The 23851-nt window shown below is 50.7% G+C and overlaps 1 protein-coding gene across 2 annotated transcripts; it reads right to left on the bottom strand.

The window, feature by feature from the left end:
* Nucleotides 1-580: 580 nt before the first annotated feature.
* On the bottom strand, nucleotides 581-22986 carry Vsx2 (visual system homeobox 2). 2 transcript variants are annotated; one of them, XM_021202581.2, is made up of 5 exons: nucleotides 22577-22986; nucleotides 21253-21337; nucleotides 16974-17097; nucleotides 1711-1891; nucleotides 581-988 (listed from the first exon to the last, which is right to left on the bottom strand). In XM_021202581.2, exons 1-5 carry the CDS (start codon nucleotides 22944-22946, stop codon nucleotides 606-608), a joined length of 1143 nt encoding a protein of 380 aa, XP_021058240.1. In that variant the 5' UTR covers nucleotides 22947-22986; the 3' UTR covers nucleotides 581-605. The 2 variants fall into 2 exon arrangements, with proteins under 2 accessions (XP_021058240.1, XP_021058241.1); XM_021202582.2 differs by having other exon boundaries at nucleotides 581-931.
* Between the last annotated feature and the right edge of the window lie 865 nt (nucleotides 22987-23851).

Genomic DNA, 23851 nt, shown 5'->3' with positions numbered 1-23851 from the left:
ATTCACACAGCAGGACCCACGTGGATCAGCTGAGCGGTGCATCCACACAGCAGGACCCACGTGGACCAGCTGAGCAATGCATTCACACAGCAGGAGCCAGGGTCCAGGTCTGTGAGAAGGAACAGGAGGAGAGGGAAGGCCTGCCTGCTCAGTACTGGGGTGCTCAGGACACCAGGGCAGGTCCTCAATCCAATCACAGCTCAGCTGGGCTGTGTGCTGAGCTTAAAGCAGCGGGCGGGCGGCAGCCGCCCACGAGGGGGCTGAGCTGGGGAGGAAGGCTTAGAGAACAGAGAATAAGGGATGGGCTTGGACAAGAGTCTCTCAGGGATGATGTGGCAGGACCTTGATGTTGGGGTAGCAAGAAGGCTTTGGAGGCAGGGAAGCTGGGCTGAGGATGAGGATGCTGGATCGGGAGTATGTCCAGGATGTCTCAGCATGGTTCAAAGCTACGGCCAGAATTGGCCTGTGCCTAGAGTCGTGGGGGTAACTGCGGGCCTGAGGTGTGGGGAGGTGTGGCAGAAGCTTCGCTTCAGAGAGAACTCCCCGCACCGCAGGGCCGCAGGGCCCGAGCAGAGCAGTTCCAAGGCCAGCAAGCAGCCCTTGCCCTAAGCCATGTCCTCCAGCTGCGGTGGGCTGAGCTTCTCTGCTGGCCTGTCTTCGTCGGTGGCGTCCTCTTCTTCTGGCTTCTCAGCATTTCTGGCCAGGCCATCAGGCCCAGATACAGTCCCCAGAACCTTGGTGCTGTGTTCCTGAGCTTTGGCTCGGAGAGCGGCAATGCTGTTCTCCCTCAGTTCTTCCTGGGAGATGGCTGCCTGGGCCTCTGGGGCCCGGTCCTCCTGCTCCATCTTGTCGAGCCTGGGCAGGGCCTGGCGTTCCACCTCGGGCTTCCTTCCCGACTCGGCTGCTGCCTCCAGCGACTTTTTGTGCATCCCTAAAAAGAATTGTTGGTATTCGGGTTTAGAAAAGCGCCTGGGAAAGCCATCTTGAACTGAAAACAGCAAAGATAGAGAGAGGCCAGAATTAAGGAGGAGCAGAAAGCCTTTCTTCACATACCACAGTCAAGTCCCACAACCGGACTGGGGGTGGGGTGGGGATGAGGGTGGGGGGTGGGAGTGGGAGGGTGCCTAGCAAGGGTGGAATTTCAGGCCAATAGCTGGGAACCAAGCCTTCTACATCAAACCCTTGGGCCTGAGCACCCCCGCCCCACCCCTCACACCCTGTTCTGTACTCCCATCTTCCTATCCCTCTGTCATAGGACTTCAGGCCTTAGGACCTCCGAGATAAGCTGATGCTGTTATCACAGACCTGGAGGGCAACTGATGGGATTTGTCAGATGCGGAGGTTTGGGGCAAAGCTAGAGAGGTGGCCAAAGGGACACCAGAGTCCCCTCAACTCACAGAGGGGCGTATTTAATTTACTATAAACCCATCTCTAGTCAGGGAGAAAGGACTCCAGGTTCTAGGGCAAGGGCCATGTTCTCCTCATGCTGCCAGTGTGAGGAGCCAGTGACTCCAGAGTGGGGGTCCTGACACCCAGTGGGTAGGTGCAAAGGATGGCCCCAGAAAGATGGGATGGCTGACTTGGAAGACCTCGCTGCCATGGGGGTCATGGTGGCCCAGGTCTCCCTACCCAGTGTTCTGATCCCTCCCCAAGTGGAGCCCGCTCTCTTCACCACAGGGGCAGGGCCCCAAGGAGGGCATGGGCTCTTACCCAGTAGCCATGGGGCACAGGAATCCATGATGCCATCCTTGGCAGACTTGAGGATGGACTCTGGCAGGGGGATCGAGTGTCTCACCATGGCTCCGTAGAGGCCGTACTCAGCCATGACGCTGCTCCGGCCCCAGCACTTCTCCCTCTTCCTCCACTTGGCTCTGCGGTTCTGAAACCACACCTGGCAGTGCGGAGAAGTGGTTAGAGCTTCTCTCTGAGAGACTCCAGGCCCAAGGCCCTTACTTCTGTCTGCCTCAGGGAGAGTTGTTAACGCAGCTCCCCTCCTCCACAGAGTCCCCAAGGCAGCTCCCCTCCTCCACAGAGTCCCCAAGGCGCCTCACACTAAGGGGAGGTATTCAGAATGATGTCATCAAGACTCGAGGCTACCGTGGGCAAAATGGGTCCATTTGTTGTTGTTTTTTTTTTAAAAAAATTTGTTTATTATTATATGTAAGTACACTGTAGCTGTCTTTAGACACACCAGAAGAGGGCATCAGATCTCATTACGGATGGTTGTGAGCCACCATGTGGTTGCTGGGATTTGAACTCAGGGCCTTTGGAAGAGCAGTCAGTGTTCTTAACCGCTGAGCCATCTCTCCAGCTCCCGTTTGTTGTTTTAAGTCAAAGGCATTCTAGGGAGTCGGGCTAGGGACACTTTCAGACAAGCCTCGGCAGGTGGGCAGCATCCAGTAAGGACCTCAGTTTGCAGCTGAGGTGTCCGCACAGGTGCAGAGGATCCTGCAGACACACCTTCAGGGTACAGGTGTGTCCTGTCAGCTATGGAGTTCTGGCTTGAATACCACACAGGCTTTTTTTTTAAAAGGCTGAAACCTCCGGGCGTGGTGGCGCACGCCTTTAATCCCAGCACTTGGGAGGCAGAGGCAGGCGGATTTCTGAGTTTGAGGCCAGCCTGGTCTGCAGAGTGAGTTCCAGGACAGCCAGGGCTGCACAGAGAAACCTTGTCTGGGGGGGAGGGGGGGAAAGGCTGAAACCTTATCTCATTCTAAGTTTACAACTTTGTGTTGGGCCACGTTTATAGACACCCAACCTGCAGGCCATGGCTGTAAGAGACCCCCTAGACCCCCTGGTTTACAAAAGGACAAATTCCAGGGGCTGGAGAGACAGCTCAGTGGTTATGGTTAGGAGCACTGGTTGGTCTTCCAGAGGACCCGGGTTTGATTCCCAGCACCTCTAAGAGTTCACAACTTTCTTTGACTCTAGTTCTGGGGGTCTGACACCCCTCTTCTGGCCTCTGCAGGTACCAGGCACCCCAGAAGTGCACAGAAATGCATGCACACAAGCAAGACACCCACACACATACAATGACATAATAATTTTTTTTTTTAAAGACCAAATCCCCTGGCCCTGTTCTTCACCCCAGGCCAGGAAGAACACCAGAGTATGAGCCCAGAACAGCACTTCCAGGTGTCTGGCAGCAGGTGGCAGACTCTCCTTGAACCTGCCACATTTTCCTGCCCTCTCCCATCTGAGTCACCAAAGTGCCCCACCCTCCATACCTTGCTCCCCACGTTCCAGGCCTGACACTGAATGGAATTTTGACCAAGTGGGTGACATTCCTGGGTCAGGTAAGGAATATGACATTCTATAGTATTGAGGCAGAGAAGAGCTTGGTAGGTGACACCCTAGGGACTGTATATTTGGTCCCTGAGTTAATTGGTCCAAGCTAAATCTGAAAGACACTGGGGTCTCCTGGGGTCGTCTGCAGCTGCATCATCATCATCATCATTATCATCACCATCATCCTGTCACTGAGCTACAATGCCTTTGCAGCCTCCAGGAGGAAATCCACGCATCCAGTCTGTTCAGGGTACCAGGATGTCTCCCCATCCTCCAAACAGCCTTCCTGAGACCAGCTACTGACAGGGCCCAGAATTTCCCCAGCCTTGTCTTCAAAGAAGGCTGATGCCCTCCGGGAATCTGATGGGCCTGGAAGGCTCCCTGGTGCATCTAGTCCCATCTGGATCTCAGGATAGGAACCTAGGTACAGAAAACCAGTTTTCTGGGCGCTTTCCACCCACTCGCCTCTGGCGCCCCCGCCCTTCCCTGCGGGCCCCTCCCCCGCCCTGGGCGGCCACGGTATCAGCTTTTGATGAAAAATTGCTCCGGCTCTATTCAGGAGGCGGCAAAAGAAGAGTCACCCCCAGGGGCAGCCCTGGGCTGATTGAAAAATAAGTTAATTTCAGTTTGAATCGATGGGCCTCAGGCACTGAAATATCACGGGAAATTAAAGCGGCTTCTCTCCTGGGAGCCACGGCATTGACCCGCACTAATTAATGCTGGGGAGGCAGCGATCGCCTTACCACGAGCTGCTCCCCCTCCCCGGGGGACCCCAAACACTTCTCATTTAACTAATTAGACGGGGAAAATTGGGTGTTAATTTGTTTAGGATTTTTTTCCCCCTCTTCCACCGCCCCTCCCCCGGCAGCTCCCTCCCCGGCCCCCGCCCGGTGCGGGGGCGCGGAAATGAATGCGGGGCTCGCCGGCAGATGGCTGCCCCGGTCACTCTGCAATCTTCTCCGACTTGATTGCTTGATTAGGTCGTTAGCACATTAAAAAAAAAAATTGCTTGCCGTCTGGCGCTGGCGTGATGAGTGGGACGCGCGGCAGCGCCTGGGTAATTTATCTTTTTATACGGCAAAGAATTTGATTTCAATCTGCAGATATATGGGGCGCCTTTGACACCTGTTTAACTTCGCGCCGCTGACAGCTTAACCCTTAGCTGCCTAGGCACCCGAGAGCCAAGGCTCGGACGCGGGGCTCCCGAGGCCTTGCTCACTGGCGCTTCCCGCCATCGCCGCCAGATGGCGCAGTGGGCGCAGATAGTCACTTGGGCCAGTCACACCCAGCAGGGGGCGCTCCTGGCGCTACCCAGCTATGTTGGGGCGCTACAGGGATGCTCTCTCCCTGCTAGGAAAGACCACACCTTTCAAAACATCTTCTAATTAATCCATATAGCCATGTTTGCGGATCTCTTCTTTGCAAATAACCAGGAGTCTCTAAAAGTAGGAAAAGGCCGGATGCAGTAGTACATGCCTTTAATCCCAACACGGGAGAAAAGCAGATGGGTCTTTGTGAGTTCAAGGCCATCCTGGTCTACATGATGAATTCCAGGCCAGCCATGGTTACATAATAAGACTGTCTCAATAAAATACAATAAAAATGGGAATGTCACTCCTCAGAAGCCATGATTATCTCCAAGCTCCCAGTGACCAAAAGCTTAGGAAGCCATCACTGGACCTTCCTTAGGTAGTAGCACCTGCCAGAGAGCCACACTTTTCCCACACATCACTGATTGGAATCTGCAATTTAGGTTTAGATCTGGGGACCCAGAAGGCAAAGATCCAAGACTTCCAACACTTTGGGAAACTGCCAAGGAAAAAGAGTTTGTATAAGGGATACCCACTAGATAAGCTACCCTCGGGCAATAGTGGTGTGAGCCATGAAGATGGCCTACTTACTGGCCCTGGCCTTACTCCCCAAGGCTGCCTGCCGGATCTCCTGGGTGTCTGCCCTCTGGGGCTGGTCTTCTCCCATCTCCCTCCTATTAACACTTAGTTCCCCTCTACAAAGTACTCACTTGTTTCAAACTACCTTCTCTGGACAGAGGCGACATCCTAAAGGACCCACTGTAGACAACAATAAGTGCCTTCTGGTTCTCTCAAGCCCTCAGACAAGACAACGTAGAATAGATGGCGACAGATTCCAACCACAAAAAACAGGACTGGAAACCAGCCAGCTGTCCCTCTGGGAGATAACCTATCCTGTCAGCAGGGGTGCGGTGCTTCTACATCATTAGGGTTCAGCTCCTTAGCTACACCACCTGCAGTCAGAGGCTAAGACTTTTAAAAGTATGTGTAGCCTTGATTGAAGAGACTCTTGTAGGTTTTTTTGGGGGGTTGGGGGAATATTTATTTGTTTTCGTTTTAAAGACAGTGTTTCTCTATGTAACCCTGGCTGTCCTGGAACTCACTCTGTAGACCAGGTTGGCCTTGAACACATAGAAATTCATCTGCCTCTTGCTGGGATTAAAGATGTTCCTCACCACCACCACTGGCTGAGACAGCTAATAGTTAGGAGCATGTGCTATTCTTACAGAGGACCTGCGTTCAGTTCTCAGCCCCCTCATGCCTCCTGTAACTCCAGCTCCAGAGGTAATCAATGTTCTTTTACGGGCTACCCAGGTACCCACATGCACACAGGTAAATAAAAACAAATCTGTGACGAAAGTATATGCAGCCAGTCATGGAGGCTCAGCCCTGTAATCCCAGCACTTGAGAGGTAGAGACAGAAAGACAAGGAGTTCAAGGCCAGCCTTGGCTACACAGGACGTTTAAGACCACCCTGGGTCAAATAAGAGCTTGTCTCAAAACTCAAGAAGGAAGGAAGGACACACGTACCACATGCTGATATCACTCTGCCCAGGAGCCCTAACAACCATCTCCCCAGCCTCAGTTCCTACAGCAAACGCACCTTTACCCACACTAAGAGACACCCAGAAATTGTGCAAGGCCTGGTTTGCTTTTGCCACCACGTGAGCTTTGATGCTAAAATGATTAAGGACCTTTCCATTTTTAGCACAGTCTGGATTAGGGATTCTGGAGACCATGGAATGTGCAAATGCTAGAACACGTCTGCCAGCCCTCCACGGAAGGTACATTCCCCTGGGTGGTCCTGGGATTCTGGAGGTGCTGGAGACGCACCCGGGCTGAGAGGTGGAAAGGGCGAATTAGGAACTAAAGACGGGGTACAGGCTTGTAGACCTGTTCTGGGCTCATAAACAGAACCCCCCTTTCGGGTTCTCCTCTGGCAAACGAATCACTGGTGTGAAGGTCATGAGACTTCATGAAGCTTTCCCATGACGCTCTCCCTGGGGAGCATGCGCAAGCTGGTGGCCCGAACCCCGGTCCTCAATTATGAGTTCCTGGGATGTCTGGCTCTCCGTGAAGACCAGATGAGGCTGCAATTTATGGAGGAAACCTGGACAGCCAAAACGATTTTGTTTTAGGGCAGCTGGCATCAAAAATGATGACTGCCTTGGAGGGCAGCAGACAAGAGATTAGAAAGCCATTTTCATACTTTCCCTCCTCTTGTCTTGATCCAAGCAACTATCGTGTGCACTGAGCTTAAAAGCCACTATACTTGGGCTGGGGAGGTGGCTCAGCAGTTAAGAGCACTGGATGTTCTTTCAGAGGACCTGAGTTCAATTCCCAGCACTCACATGGTGGCTCACCATAATCTGTGATGGGATATGGTGTTCATATGGGATCTGATGCCCTCTATCGTGCAGGCATACATGCAGATTACACATATTGAATATACATAATGCATTGAATATACATAAGTAGATAAATAAATAACTCTTCTTTTTGTTTTGTTTGTTTGTTTGTTTTTGTTTTGGAAACAGGGTTTCTCTGTGTAGCCCTGGCTGTCCTGGAACTCATTCTGTAGACCAGGCTGGCCTCGAACTCAGAAATCTGCTTGCCTCTGCATAAATAACTCTTTTTAAAAAGTCACTGTACTTGATCTGAGCCAAAAGCAATGAGAACTGAAGGGGGCAATGTGATCTTAGGTTTCTCAAATAAAAATCTGCAGCTGGCCTTTGGTATCTGTGTCAGTGGGCTCATCAACCCATGTGTATTCTGCAAATGTGTGTGCATGTGCAAGTGCCCATGTATGCACACATGGGGGTACAGGTACCTTTCTCAGTCACACTCTATCTTTTTGTTGTTGTTGTTGTTGTTGTTGTTTTTTCAAGACAGGATTTCTCTGTGTAGGCCTGGGTATTCTGAAACTCACTCTGTAGATCAGGCTGGCCTCAAACTCATAAAGATCCGCCTACCTCTGCCTCTGCCTCCCGAGTACTGGGATTGAAGGCGTGTGCCACCACTGCCCAGCCCACCTTATGTTTTGAGACGGGGTCTGTCAATAAACATGGAGCTCACAGATTGCCTAGACTGGCCGGCCAGTGACTTACACTCCATCTTTACCTCTCAAAAGGAGAATCACAGATACATGCCACCTCACCCGGATACATGCCACCTCACCCAGCTTTCTACACGGGTACTGGGGATCAGACTTGCTTGCACAGCAAACATCTTTACCCACTGAGCCATCTCCCAAGCCCTACAGATGCTTGCATGTGTGCCATTATTCCCAAAGTAACCTAGTGTAACAACTATTTACATAGAATTTACATCGATTAGATATTATAATTAACTGCTGGTTTAAAGCGTTCATGTGGATGCATATACATTATGTACAAATTCTATGCTCCCCCCCCATCTGATAGTAGAAGCTAGAAACTAACACATACTAGGCAGGTTTTCTGCCATTATGCTGCATCACCGTCTCTGTCATTCTATAAAGGGGCATGAGTGTTCCTGAGGAACTCTGACAATGAGGGACAATTGTGTTATATTTCAGGGCTATTTGAAGATTAAATGAAATAAGTGGAAAGTGCCTAAAATTGGTGCCTAAAATCATACAGATGGTGCGTAGTCATTGCCAGCTCTTATGACTTCAAAAGAGACCCAGAAAATCAATGGGAGTCTGCCGAAAGGGCAGGTTAATCAGTGGCATTACCTGTCCCTCTGGCATTACCTGTCTCTTGTCCTTTAGCAAAGTTGGACTTACCAATGGTAGTAAGTGCAGTCAAAGGCAGAAAGGCAAGCACTAACTTCCAGGCTTCACTCTCTCTGCCCCCACATGTGGATGGAACCCGGGCCTTACAAATGCTCATTAGCGTACATGCAAGCTGAATTCCAACCCTAAGACTTTCCTTTCCTTCTCAGTGCGTGCATGCGTGTGTGTGCGTGTGCGTGTGTGTGTTTGTGTGTGTATTTGTCTCCATATGTCTTCAGCATGTCTGTGAAGATGCCCACAGGGACCACAAGAAGACATCACATTCCCTGGAACCAGAGTTACAGGTGGTTGAGGGCCACCTGACATTGGTGTTGGAAAGGAACTCAGGCCTGCTTGCAGAAGCAAAATGTCCTTAACCACTGAGCCGGTTCCTCATGGGGCTTTCCTGTTTTAATTCAGACAGCCTCTGGTTTCCCTTCTTGTCACCTGAAGATCCACCCGAACAGAGCCTGCTGAAACCCTACATTTCTGATTATAGTCCTCCGGGCCCAAATACCAGTGTAAGGGACTGGATTGCTGCTGCTATGTATTCAAATGCTAAATACTGGCCCCCAAGATCTAGTTGCCCTCCACCACCAAGAGGAAACTCCCAAGTACATGAACTTTTGTTGGATGAACCCTGCTCCCCGAGTTAATTGATCAATAAAAGGCTAAAGCATGTGATTGGGTGGTAGATAGAGGTAGGCAGGTCTTCAGTTACCCAACTTGGCGTCACAGGTAGAGAGAAAGGGCACAGAGAGAGGAGGAAGCCGCCATGAGAGGAGACAGACCATGAGAAACAGCCAGTGACAAGGGACACATGGCTGGGATGTAAGTTAGAATAGAAGTAAAAATCTGCCTAGGTTTACAGCTTGTACATAAAATACCTAGATTGTGTGTCTTATTTATAATTCCATTCACATGCCAACAAGCCCTCAATGCCTGTTCTGACTGGCTGGTTCAGATACTCAGGGTCTACACTGTTGCTGCTCCGTCTGTGGCTGCCACGGAGGCTGGTGGGCATCCTCTCATCTCCTAGACCCTAAAAGCTTCCTCTTCCTCCTCCTTTTTAAGATTTATTTATTTATTTTATGTGAGTACACTGTAGCTGTCTTCAGACACACCAGAAGAGGGCACCAGATCTCATTACAGATGGTTGTGAGCCACCTGTGGTTGCTGGGAATTGAACTCAGGGCCCTTGGAAGAGCAGTCAGTGCTCTTAATCGCTGAGCCATCTCTCCAGCCCAGCTTCCTGCTTCTTAATTGCTCTATATTACCACCTACTGGGAAGGCTTGTTGGGAAAATTAAATAAAAGTGTGTGGGGGAATGCCTGGCACACAGCGAGAACCAGAAGGGGCCATTCTCATGCTGGTGGGTTCTGTGGGCCACAGTGCTGTGTGACGGTGTCACAGGAAAGGTCCTCCTGCCTTCCTACCTGCAGGGTTCATGGCAGCTTCCAGGCCCCTCCCTTTTCTACTTGGGTTCTGGGTTCTAAGAAGCCCACACAAATCCCTGGAGGTCCTGCTCAGTTTCCCGAGGGTCCCAAAGTGCCACAAATGACCACCAAGCATGGAGACCCCAGCAAAGCCTAGCCTTTGTTTGCTTTATTTTAGATCAGACTCTGGTAGCCCAAGCTGGCCTTGAACTCATTAGGTAGCCACAGGTAACTGTGAACTCCTGATCTTTCCATCTCCATACACCATGTACTGCAGTTGAAGCCATGAACGACCATGTGGCATGCGAGGTTTGCATTTCTCTGAGACAAGTGTGTGCCATGTGGGCTGCTTTGTTCTTAAAGAGTTATTATTTTCGGGCTGGGGAGATGGCTCAGCAGGTAAGAGCATCCAACTGCTCTTCCAGAGGTCCTGAGTTCAATTCCCAGCAACCACATGGTGGCTCACAACCATCTGTAATGAGATCTGGTGCCCTCTTCTGGTGTGTCTGAAGACAGCTACAGTGTACTTATGTATAATAATAAATAAATCTTTTTTAAAAAAAGAGTTATTATTTTCATAATTTTATGTGTAACTGTGTGTGCCTGCATGTAAATATGTATATATCAAGGTCAGAAGATATCAGAAGAGTAGGACGGATCCTTTGAAACTGGAGGGACAAACAGTTGTGAGCCACCATGTGGGTGCTCTGAACCAATCCCAGGTCCTCTGAAAGAACAGCAAGTGTGTTTGTGTGTTTGTGTGTTTGTTTGTTTGTTTGTCTGAAACAGGGTTTCTCTGTGTAGCCCTGGCTGTCCCTGAACTCTTTCTGTAGACCAGGCTGGCCTCCAGTTCAGAGATCTGCCTGCCTCTGCCTCCCAAGGGCTGGGATTGAAGGCGTGCGCCAGGGTAGCAGCAAGTGCTCTTAACTGCTGTGCCAAGTCTCCGGTCGCCTGGCTTACTTTTAGTGTTGTTGTTTGAGGTCAGATCTGATGTCGTCCCTGGATGGTCCCAAACTCATAATGTAGCCAAGGATGACCTTGATCTCCTGCCTCCACCTGCCCAGTGCTAGGATTACAGTCACAAACCCTGGTCTTTGTGGTGCTGGGGACTGAACCCAGGCTTGTGCGAGTCAGGCAAGCCCTCTGCCAGCTGAGTCCCATTTCCAACCCAAGGCTCTACACTCTATCTCTGGCCTCAGCCTCCAAGCTCCTGGCTTGTAGCCATGCCCGTTGTCTGCTTTCCAGGTTTATCACGGGTCTTTGTGGCCATGTGGCAGCGTCCGCCACAGCCTCTTTCCCCTCCTCTGACTGGAAGTGATGAATTTGGAATAGTTGCAGCCATCAGCCTACATTCCACTCAGCATTTGTGTGAGCATGTGTGTGTCCTTGTGTCTCTGTGTGTGTGTGTGTGTGCCCGCGAGCATGTCTGTGTAAGGGTTAATTCGTTTTGTGATAGGATCTCTTTTTTTTTTTTTTTTTTTTTTTTTTTGAGACAGGTTTTCTCTGTATAGCCTGGCTGTCCTGGAACTCACTTTGTAGAAGACCAGGCTGGCCTCGAATTCAGAAATCCGCCTGCCTCCGCCTCCTGAGTGCTGGGATTAAAGGTGTGAACCATCAACCACCACTGCCTGACCTTTTAGAAAATATCATCATCATCATCATTATTATTATAAACAAAGTCTCACTATATAGCCATGACTGACCTGAAACTTTCTATGTGGACCAGACTGCTCTATAACTCTCAGAGATCCTCTTGCCTCTTCTCTGAACCCCGGAATTAAGGTGTGTGGCACCACACCTTGGGGTGAGGGGTGAGATGTGGTATGTATCCATGGATGGCCTCTAGCTCGTGGTAACCATCCTACCTTAGAGCAATTTCCCTACCGCGTGTCTTCAGCACAGAACACTACAGACACTGGATTTCAAGCTATTTTCTTCCAACGTATCTCCTTTAAGACTCAAAGGTCAGGCTGGACAGATGGCTCAGTGGTTAAGAGCACTGTCTGTTCTTCCAGAGGTCCTGAGTTTGATTCCCAGCAACCACATGGTGGCTCACAATCATCTCCAATAGAATGTAATGCCCTCTTCTGACATGCAGGTGTAAATGCAGATAAAGCACTCATAAATTAAATAAATAAATAAATCTTAAAAAAAAAAAATTTAAAAAAGACTCAAAGATCAAGCTTGTCATGGTCTCTGATGTCCAGAAGGGGGCAGCTTTGCACACATTTCTAGGCATCTGCAAGCAGCATCCTTCTGTCTACCATGCTTTCCTTTACCCCACCCCAAACTGCACTTCCTTCTACTTCTTTTTTTTTTTTTTTTAAGACATTTATTTTATGTATTATGAGCACACTGTCGCTGTCTTTAGACACACCAGAAGAGGGCATCAGTTCTCATTACAGAGGGTTCTGAGCCACCATGTGATTGCTGGGAATTGAACTCAGGATCTCTGGAAGAGCAGTCAGTGCTCTTAACCACTGAGCCATCTCCCCAGTCCCTCTTCCACTCCTGTTAACCCACTTTCAACCATATCCTAAGCCTGAGAGTTGGTATTTTTACACCGACTGCACACAGAAGCATTCACCTGGAGAGATTTAATATGTAGACATCAAGGCTCTACTACAGATCGATACAATTTGCATTGGTAGGTATGGGGATGCTACAGGGGTCTTCCAAAAAGCTGTCTATGAATATACAAAGGCTCTGGGTTCAATTCCCAGCATTGTAAAAATTATAAATAAGGAACTGGAATCATGGCTAGGCAGTTAAGAGCATATGCTGTCCTTGCAGAGGACCTGGGTTCAGTTCCCAGCACCCACATGGTGGCTCATATCCATCTGTAACTCCAGTCCCGGGGGGATGGGACACCCACTTCTGGCCTCCAAGGATACTGCATACAACACGCATACAGGCAAAACACCCATATACCCAAAATATAAATAAATGAGGCAGGTGGATCTCTGTGAGTTTGAAGCTAGCTTGGTCTACAGAGGGAGTTCCAGGACATCCAGGGCCACACAGAGAAACCCTGGATCAAAAAAAAAAAAAAAAAAAGAAACAAGCAGAATGAAGCAATGAGAATGAAGCCTGCACTGGTCCACACTTGTATCATCCTAGCAAGCACTTGGGAGATTGGGAGATGCTGGCTGAGGGACATTGGTTGCCAGCCTAGCTCCAAACCCAGGGAAAGACCCTGTCTCAAAGAAATAAGACACGGGGAGACAGAGTGTGATACCAGACATCCCCCTCTGGTCTCTGGGAACATGTCTGAGTGCATGTACCACATCCCACATGCATCTATATGCAAACACACACACACACACGAAGTTGAAAATAAAAATTAAATTTTCAAAAAGAAAAAAAAATATGTTTTAAAAGAGGGCCAAGGAGAGGAGGGGGTGGGGAGCTGGCTCAGTGGTTAAGAGCACTGGCTGCTCTTGCAGAGGACCCGGGTTCAGTTCCCAGCACCTGCATGGTGGCTCACAACCATCTGTAACTCCAGTTTCAGGGGATCCAACACCCCCTTCTGGCCCCAGCAGACACCATGCACCCAGTTAAACATATAGTATAAGGTAAAATGAAATAAAACAAGAGACATCTAAACAAACAAACAAACAAAAAAGCCATAGGGCCAGGAGCCTGTCCACACAGTGACTGAATGCTTACCACACACGGGCATGGCTCTAGGTTCAATCCCTAGCATCAGAAACAAAAGGAAAACGAAAACAAACCATGCATGCAGCCTCCCTGATAATCACGCTCAGAGAAAATAGCCTTAGTCTGGAAATCCACGTCCTAGGACTGACCCCTAGGAGAAACTTCCAGAGTGAATAACCTGAATTCCATACATAGAATGAATTGTACGGCCAAATATATTGTGGTGACTTAGTCTCTTCTCACCCTGTTGTGCACCACACCGTGCCATCCTCAGCCCGGAGCTGCCCAGTGAGGCCTGGCCCACTGTCACTGCCATTTACTCTAATTATTATGATTTGTATAGACGGTGTCATTTCATCTCGTGTGACAGCAGTTAAACTGGGCTCAAAACCCTGGTTTCTTACGGACTTGACCTCTCGGGCCCTCAGTTTCTTTATCCATGAAATGGGTATGAAATCAACATCCTCCTCCTCTGGTGTCGAAGGGTGGGATGCCACAAGGCATGGAAGGCACTCACTTAATAAAGAGGTAAGTGGTGACTACTTAGCAAATGTCCCCAAGTCACAATGCTGTTAGCAAGTTAGGAGTTTGGGGAAATATTGTTATTTTTACAGATGAGACTTTTAAGGCTCAGCCTGTGACGTGCTGGCAGCAAAACAAAGGACAGAGTAGATGCGCCTAGTGTTCACGTGTGCATCGTGGGCCGTCGTCAGGGTTCGGAAGGAAGCTCAGCCGAGCTGAGTTTACCTGGCCGTGATGAGCCGGGGCGAAGTTCCCCAGCTGTCTACTTAGGACGGTTAAAGTCCAGCTGGCCCACACTCCCATCCCATCGATGTCAGCTTAAAGCCTGGTGAGGGCCCTGATCCTGATACGGAGGCTGTTCCTGCTCTGGAAGCTCAGGGGTCGGGTGCTGGCCAAGTATACAAGAGGATGTCAGTTCCCCCTCACACCACCACCACCACAAAACAACAAACATGCATTCCACCTGTAAGCTTCTGAGTCTAATGACTCCCCCTCCTTACACACACACACACACACACACACACATACACACACACACACACACGCATATGCAGGGCACACAAGAAGCCCAAGACAGAAAGGGGAGTGCTTTAAGGACAGACCTGGTTTCCAGTCTTCCGTCCTCTGCTTACCAGCTTTTGAGCACAGGAAGCTACTGACCTTCATTTCCACAGTTCTAAAGGAGGCAACTGGTCTCTGCCCTGCCACCTGCCGTCAAGATTCAATGAGAGCGGAGCTGACTCAGAGTGAGCAGGGGACAAGTCACCACGGCTGTGAATTCTGTACACATGCAGCCTGCACAAGGGGGCGGGGTCCACTCTCACAAGCAGCCTGTGGCCTCTGCACAAGGGGCGGAGTCTAGTTACAAGGAGGCTCTGGGAGGGGATGACTGGCTATGGACGCAGGAGTCGGGCTCTGGAATCAGTGTCACCAGCCACTACGTCACCTTGCCTTGCCTGTCTTCACCCTTGGGTCGTGAACACTTCTCTGAAATGCCTGGAATCGTTACCAATACACATCACGACCTTTCCAAAGCCACTTGTTTAAATGCCTTAGGGGCAGGGCCACTTAATCACTCACAAACACCTGCAGGGGGCAGCAACTTAGCTATGTGGTGCCCAGAAGATTGGCAAGCCTTCTGCCTCATCTGTCCTATCTCCACCCATCCACAGTCTGCCTTCACCTTCCCAGAACAGTTAGGCGCTCTCCAATTTCCACCTCTCCTGTGCTGGTTAGGTGACTTCTAACACCTCCCTGTTGACAACCTCCAAGTGACTCAGTGAAGCCTAGCCTGAGGATGTTGGTGCAGTTACTGGGGAAGGTTCCAGCTTCCAACAGCCTTGCCCACCACACCGCACCGCACTGCACCGCACCGCACCGCACCGCACCGCACCGCACCGCACCGCACCGCAGCCAAACAGAGATTAGACATCGTACTAAGAGACACAGAGGCTCCTTTTTCTTAATGAGCAGTTCAAATGTGGGCCTGTCAACAGTGACCTCAAAGCCGCTTGTAACGGCCAACTTGGTGCTAATGAGGGCCAGAAGGAGATGACTGACCTAACCAGGGTTTAGATTACAGAACTCACCACCCCCCTCCGTGCACACACAGACAGTTCCGAGTCAACACCCAGATCATTCCCACTAGAACTCAACTGAGAGAGAATAAGTAATTCCAGGTCTCTATAGATAAGCATAAGCTACTTAGGAATTATTGAGCTTACTGTTGGTGTCAATGCCTAGAGCCTTGAGCTGAAATTCCAAATCGATTCCCAGGGAAAGGAAAAACAGCTCCCGGCCCCATGATCAGTCTCTGGTCCTCTAGTCAGGCAGTCTGAACAGCTCCACAACCTTTGCTTCCTTCTCTGGTACCCCACCCACCCACCCCTCATGTTGCCCTTCACCAAGCACCTGCTGACAGGAAGGACTTCCCGTGGAGACAGAGAGGAGATGCTAGCCAGACAGCAGCATCAGGAACTCAGGACCTGCTCACCTCACCTCTACCCCACCCCTGCCAGTTCTGTAGCAGCAGGAACCTACCCTCTGGACCGTCTGGGAGCAACGTTCATTTAAGGCTAAGATCTAACTGGAGTCAGATCTTCTGGCAACACTCCACCATCCTTCTCAGACCTCTAGCTTCATGATGTGTATCCTGGGTTTTCTGGGTTGGGGAAGATGTTTTGTCTGGGAGCCCCCCCCATCTCCATTCTTACCACAGGAGAGAACCCAGACCAGAAAAAGTGGCAGATCATGCCACATGACTGTCCAGAAGAGGAGGTGGGGCTTGGGGTACCACTAGTCCCAGCAGAGGGCACAGAATGTGTACCCAGCCACATTCGGGGCCAGACCAGGGAGAAGCACTGAGCAGGAGCTGCCAGCAGGAACAACATCTGTCTGGTCATGAGGGGTGCACAGAGCTACAGCTGGGTGTGGTGTGGAGGAATGAATAGAAGGGACAATACTTCTTCAAGGGGGGGGAGAGAGGCAAAGGTTAGCTCCCCCTTCTCAGCCACTCGCAGCTGCCTGGTCCTACCTTTGGTCTTAGAACAGCCTTGGGCTATGATAGGTTCGTCCAGGATGCCCCCACCCCATCAACCCTGTCCCTCATCACCAAGCCTCCTCAGGGTCCCTACAACGTGCTCTCAGGAAGTTACCATCTGTATTTTGTTGGTTTGGTTTCTCAGTGGCTGGGAATAGAACCGAAGACCTTATTCATGCTAGGCAAAGCATCCCACCATTGAACTTTATGCCCAACCCAGGAAGCCTATGGTTTAGAGGAGCCAGCAGGACTTATCCGCTGAGCTTCTTGTGCTTCTTGTCCTCCTATGGCCTGCTTACATGGTAGGTATTCAGCAAATATCTGTCAGTGTAATAGGCTCAAATAAACTTTTTTTTTTTTTTTAACTGGGGACAGGGTTACCGGCAAATGATTCTCTCTCCGGGAAAGGCCCCTGGCCTGGGATATAGATATCTCCAGGTGGCTGGAGGGCTGCCCACTGTTACCTGTATCCTGTCTTCTGGGAGCTCCGTTTTCATGGCCAGCATCTCCCGGGCATAGACGTCGGGGTAGTGGGCTTCATTGAATGCCTTCTCCAGCTCCTCTAGCTGGTAGGAAGTAAAGATTGTCCTGAGGGGAGCAAGGTCAGAACTTAGAACCCTGGAAATGAGAGAGCCTGCCTTGGAGAACATAGACTATTTCTTCCCTGTGCCTTGGTCATAATCATCTCTCTGTCTCTCTGTCTCTGTCTCTGTCTCTCTCTCACACACACACACACACACACAAATGAATACTCACTCACACACCACAAGAACATTTACACAACCCCCCACAAATGCACATTCACACACATTGACCTTCTAAGACCCTTCTTTATTGAGGGGAGAGGTCCCACATTCTCTTGGTGGTCTTATTTCAGTGACATGTCACTCAGAACTTTTCTGGAAGCATGAAAGTATGATAAGAAGAAAATTCTAGAAAATTGAAAATCAGTCTTTCTCCCCTACAAGCCAAAGAGGAGACCTCATCAAATGAGTAACGCCTTGGCTCACTGGACCTGCCTGCTCCTGTGCTCCTCCCTGGACAAATGTAAATATTCTCCTCTCCTTAAAGGTGGGATGCAGCCTCAGCCTCTGCATCTGTCTCGTGAGAATGGAGTCACACACACCTATGACGCCCTGTCCTTCCCTCCCTCCTCTACACCTGCCTTTTCTGTCTCCCACCCAGACCCACCGCACAGCTTCAGCTGCTCCCAGGTTAGGTGTGAGGGTAAATCATTTTCTCTCCTGCCCCCAGAGTGGTCCACACTGACTCATAAAGAACTGGTGGACTTTTAGTTAAAACCTCCAATCATTCAGAAGGCAGAAATAGACGGAGCTCTGTGAGTTCAAGGCCCACCTGAGCTACATAGTGAGTTTCAGCACAGCCTATGAAGAGAGACCTGTCTCAAAAAAACAATCAATCAATCAATCAAACAAACAAACAAGCGACATTCTTTCACCTGAGGAACGTGTGCAAATAACAAGCCTCCAGATTAAATGCTTCATAACCACCCTTTTAAAATAAACTAGAAACCACAGATGTAAGCTCTTCTCAGATTTTACACTCACTGCATTTTCCTGACCTTTTACCTTACACCCTCATCACAGGTCCGGTTTCTACAAACAGAACTTGTAAAACGTGGCATGCCCCTCCTTGATTGTCTGAGGTTTGGACCTTGGGTAGTAGAATGTCTGTCTGCTGTGTCCTTGCCTTCTCCCAATGCACAGGAAAAGTGCACATGTAACCCCCATTGCCTGTGCTAACATGAACTTTAATATCTCTAGGGATATTATAAAGGGTGTATGAGAAAGGTTCTCTTTATAGAAAAAGACTTTTTATTTTAAATTATTTTCTCTATTCTCTTGGTACTATGTAGAATTCTTACATATATATAGAAAATGAATTCATAAGGTGGGTGTAGGAGTGATGCCTTTAATCCCAGTAGAGAGGTAGAAGCAGGCAGACTTCTACGAGAAAGAAGCCAGCCTGGTGTATATCAGGCCAGCCAGGACTACACAGTGAGACCCTGACTCAAAACAAAACAAAGAAAAAAAGAAAGAAAGAAGTTAATTATTTGGGATTTTTGAACGTCTGTAGCCCTCTGTTTCTCTCCTGCCACTTGCTGAAAATTCTTGGAGCAGATCATCAAGATATGCAAGTCCCTTTTAAAACCAGGGAAACAGGAAAGCAGCTAGTGGGGAAAGCCCAAGAAGGAGGCTGGCTTTTCCAGTCACTCAAGGGCCTTCCTGTACTTGGAAAGAGTCCCATTCAAGAAACAAACAAGAGTCAGGTGTGGTGGGGACTGGCCCTGCCACTGCGCAGGAGCCTGGGGGAGGATGATCAGGGCAAGTTCAAGGCCAGCTCGATCACCATAGGTCAGGCCAGCCGGAAGTACACAGCTGAAAGTAAAACACAAGCTAAAATAAATAAACAAGGAAGGATGGGAGGGAGGGAGGAAGGAAACCTTAAATTCTTCAAGATTCCCCCATCCCTACCTCAGAACTGGTCCTCTTACTGATGACTATATACTCTTCAGGGGGATCTCCTTCCCCCACTTTGTGACCCGAACTCTGCCCCTGACTGAGGCAGAGCCAAAGAACTCTTACAAGAGGATCTGCAGTTTCCCTAAGAACAAAATCCCAGAGCCAGGCCCGATCTACCCCCAAATCCTGCTAAAACTGGATTGTTTCCTGGAGGCAAAAAGTCTCTCATCACAAGATTCCAGGGTCTCTTTCTCAAAATCCACAGAGGACAGACGCTCAGAAAGTTTTGTTTTGTCTTTTCTCCCCCCCACCCCCCACCTCCACCCCCAACCTGGCAATCTGTCCCTATACTGCCTTTCAAATATCTGTTGCCTTCACTCACCAGAAATAGAAAACCAGGGTCTCTAGTTCTCTGATGTTGGTGAGCTATTCTACACCCCCACATCCATCAAATCCCGAAGCTTCTCTGTCAGAAAGGGTGGCAGAAGAAGGGGGACTTTAGGCATGGGCTTGAGGCTAAGGCCACCTGGTTTTTAAGGGGTCATGCAGTACTTGGAGTTTGGGGGTGAGGATGCTTTTTCCAGGGCTCTCAATGCCCACCCCTTCCTACCAGACTTGACCTCGTGCCAACACAGATGCATAGGTACTGTTTTAATTAATATATTGTTGGATGATGTTTTAAAAAGACCAGTGACTAGATTACTAAATTTTTTTTCCGTTTAAAATAAACTGGTCTGGCAAGATGGCTAAACATTAAGGGTAAAGGCGCTCGCAGCGTAACCTTGGAGACCCGGGTAAATTCCCTGGAACCCACAGAAAGGCGGAAGGACAAGAATCAACTACACAAAGTTGTCCTCTGATCACCAGGCACATTTCTATGAAGTAATCGAATCCCATCCCAACCCCCACATTTTGCACATGCACAAAACAGTAACAATTAGAAATTAAAACAAAACAAAACCAAAAACAAACAAACAAACAAAAAACCCCACGGAACTAAAGCAAGCCTTCAGGGAACGAACTTGAGCCCCCCCCCCCCTGAGAAACCCAAGCTGAAGTTCACTTTCCCTTATGCCAGAACCTGTTCTGAGGTCAGGAAAGAGAGTAGGTAGCTATCTTTCTGGGAGGGGAGGGGGGCGGGATGCAGGATGCAGAGAAGTACTCAGAGAGAAGATGCTGAGACCAAACCCCGGAGAGAAAAGAGTATGCGGTGGACCACAAGCCAGAGTGCTCGGCAGTGAGGAAAATGTCCCTGTGGTCGCTTCACTTGGGACAGCACCTAGGAATAGCACCCCCACCCCACAAACTCAGTTGTTTGTTTGTCTGTGCCCTCTTGCCTTTTCCTTAAAAATCTCCTCAAAGATTTCCACTCGGAACGGATTAGTGTTGACACTGAAGTGAATGAAGGTCTGACCCACCCCTCTACTCCCCGGTGGGGGCAAGGGACGAAGAGAGCATAGTTCTTAGGACAAACCCACTGAATCTTAACTTTGGATAAGCAACGTCTATTTAAAGATTTTTTTCACATTAAAAATATGTGTGTATGTATCTGCTTATTAGTATATGCACGTGGTGTCCCAGGAGGCCAGAAGAATGCATGGATCCCCTGGAGCTGGCCAACCCTCCTCAGCCTGTACACCAAAGCAGTCCACCTCACTGAGATCTCGGCTGGTGAAACGAAACAGTCCACTATCTTTCCCATCTTTCAGACTAGAAAACTGAGACTCAGGAAGGATAGCGACCCGCTCAGTAGCACAAACGAGCAGAGGCCAAAGCAAAGGTCCAGCCCTGCAGTTGTTCCTGAAGTTTGGGGGTGGGGGGTTTAGAACGATCCCAACAGAAACCTGGAGAATTGACAAGGCAGTGTAAGAGGAACGGGCTCCCGCGGTTAGGGGCATGGATCTAGCTCCTGCCGGAGCTGGGAGCCTATCTGCTTTCTACAGGGTCTGCGTGACTTGGTCGGCGGCGCAGAGAGCTAGGGTTGCCGACGCCTCTCCAGCTTAGATCTGGCCCCAGCCGGGCCTTTCCTGTCTCCAGCACAAGGAGAAAGCTGAAATGGTGTGGCAGCTCTTGCTGACACTCAGTCATCCTCACCGGATGCCAGGGCCCCGGGACAGGCTCCTGAATACAACGCAGGTGTCTTTGCCCTGGTGCAGCTGGGGCCCTCACATCTGGGATCGGCAGAAAACGACATCTGGGTCACCCGGCCCGGGACGAGATGGCTGGGGCTGGGAGCAAGAAAGGACTGTGCGGTCCTTACCTGTGCCGCCGCTTCTTACGCTTCTTGGTCTGGTTTAAAGCCGATTTGGACATTTTTCGGTCACTGGAGGAAACATCTTCGGAATCTGAAAAGCGAGCAGGGAGCGGAATGGGGAGTGCGCTCCGCGGCGCCGGGGGTGTGTGGGGGGGTAACGGTGAGGATCCCACCTTCTGCAGCCTCTGTGAGCCGCGTGGGCCTGTGGTTTCCACCGAAGCCCTCCTGGGTGCGGGTCACCATCCCCATCCCTACGCCCAGGCTGACCCTCTCCAGGTCGGCTCTTGAAACCGCAGATTTTGAATAAATTTCGTTGCAAGAGAGGCCGAGGCCGGGGTGCGCCTGCAGGCAAGGACTGGGAGAATGAGGCAGGCGCGGGGTTGCAGGTACCCCCGGCGGTGCTCCCAGCTTTGAGATCTTCCCCTCCGCCAACAGCCCCCAAGTCCCAGATCCAAAAGTTGACCCAAGGATTACAGAGCTGTTGCAGGGGAGCTGGGGTCCCGGAAAGGGCTGGAGACTGCGGGTTCGCTGTCTCTTTTGTGGCACCCACAAAAATGTTTTTCTGTTCGAGTTCAGAAAGCCTGCGATGAACCACTTTTCGTTGTCCTGCTACGTTTAATACATTATAATGGCAAGAAAAATCTGGGGAAATACTGAGAGCCGGCGAGCTAGAGCACATCGCCAGGGAAGTGGCCCTGACAGGGCGAAAGGAGGCTCATCCATGGTCCCTGAGCCAGAGAAAAATCGGGATCCGATACATGGTGCCGCTTAGGTTAGATCTGATGGCTGCCCTCTGGGTACCGTGGTGGCTTGATTTTCCCAGTTCGTAGCGGGAGGAAATCGAACCTTAGCTAAGCAATATAGGTAGGTGTTTGGTACAGCAATACTGAAACTGGGAGGGACGGGGACAACTTTGGACACAGGGACAAGTAGGAACAGCATCGGGCTTCAGGAGCGCAGGTCCTGACCAAGGCCCGCGCCTCGGTAGAGCAGTGGAGCTAGGGCCCTCCAGCTAGCTCCAAGGAAAAGGATGCGCCAAGGATTCAGCTACCCGGAGCCAACACCCACTGGGGCCCCAACCCGATATATTCGATCGAGCACGAACAGACACTGGTCCCAAGAACTGAGCAGGGGTCGGACAAGATGAATCTGAAAACCCTTGGAGTTCGGGTCGCTAGTCGGGGACCCGCTGACTTTAGGCCTAGCATGAGACCCCTTGTCCTGCATGAACTTTTCCTCCCGGGGGAGGTCGGGGACTCTCAGGCGAGAGCCGACAGCTCCCGACTTTCCCAAGCAGTGTAGCAAGCGAGCAGCCTCGCCCCTCACCTACCGGAGCTGGCCGTCTGGCTGGTGTCCAGCGGCCCCGACGCTCTGCCTAGTGGCTGCAAGTGGACGCTCTGCGGATCGGACAGCACTTCCAAGAAGGTGGGCTGTGCGTAGAAGCCAGGAAGCCCCCCGGGCCCCAGCAGCCCCATGCTGCCCACTCCTGCCGGGCTGAGAACAGAGCGCGCAGCTAACAAATGCCCGGGGGCCAGGCCGTCGAGGGCAGCCCGCGGGTGGGAGCTGGGAGGCTCCTTGTTCAAGCCTAGGATCTCCTGGATGCCGAACCCTGTGCACCTGGCCGGGGCGCCCCCCGAGGTACTCTTGGTCACTGTCTCGGATTTGGGCTTGCTCAGCGCTTCCCCAGCTTTCCCCGTCATCTCCCGGTTCTTTGGAGGGGCTGAGGCCGCGGGTCTTTTGCTCCCCCAAGCCCCCCCCGCCGGGCTCCCCGCTTCGTGAAGTTGGTCCCAGGTGCCCCCTCCGGTGTCTAATGCTCTGGAGCCCCAAGGAGATTCCCTTTTTATCCAACCAGGCGGCAGCCCAAGTGGGGTCAGAGCTGAACAGCCAATCACCGGGGCCAGGAGCGATTAGGAATTCCAAAAAGCTGGCAGCTCCCGCCGCCACCGGTACCGAGGGGCCAGGGCGCAGCAGGCCCAAGTGTGGTGGGCTCTGCAAGGTGCCCTTGCAGGGACAGCGGTGAAACAGCCAGGTTTGGCGTTATTCCAGGAGACACCGTGGATAGGGTCTTTGAGCTGGGACCCTGGCTGGGACCAGTGCCTAGGTTAGCTGGGACAGATCCCTGGGGGTAGGGTTGGGCGTGTGGGGATGGTGTGCAGGCAAAGGCTAAGAGACCTCCCCCCCTCCCTTAACTAAGCAGCCTCAAATAGACTCAGACACAGGACAAGGAAGGCTGGAGGGACATTACGTTCAGTTCAGAAGAACTGTTCAATAAATACTGGCCCACGTTAAAGGGATCAGGATTGGGATCAAGCCCTCGTGGGAAAGAGAAACAGTGAGGGTTTTCTTTGACAACAAATATAGGGCCTTCCTCCCCTCCCCTCCTCTCCGTACTCCCCCCTACACTCCCTCTTTCTTCCTTGTGGTTTAAGACAGGACCTCTATATAGTCTGGGTTGTTCTCAAACTCAATTTTCTCCTGCACCGTCCTCCTGAGGGCTGGGATTTCATTTGGGGGCTGACTTGACTATCCAGCTATGTCTGTCTTTCTTCCTTTCTTTCTTTCTTTCTTTCTTTTTTTCTTTCTTTCTTTTTTTTTTTTTTTTTTT

The sequence above is a fragment of the Mus pahari genome, chromosome 7 (genome assembly GCF_900095145.1).
Source record: "Mus pahari chromosome 7, PAHARI_EIJ_v1.1, whole genome shotgun sequence".
NCBI classification, from domain to species: Eukaryota; Metazoa; Chordata; class Mammalia; order Rodentia; family Muridae; genus Mus; species Mus pahari.
This window is presented reverse-complemented; position numbering and strand designations above follow the sequence as displayed.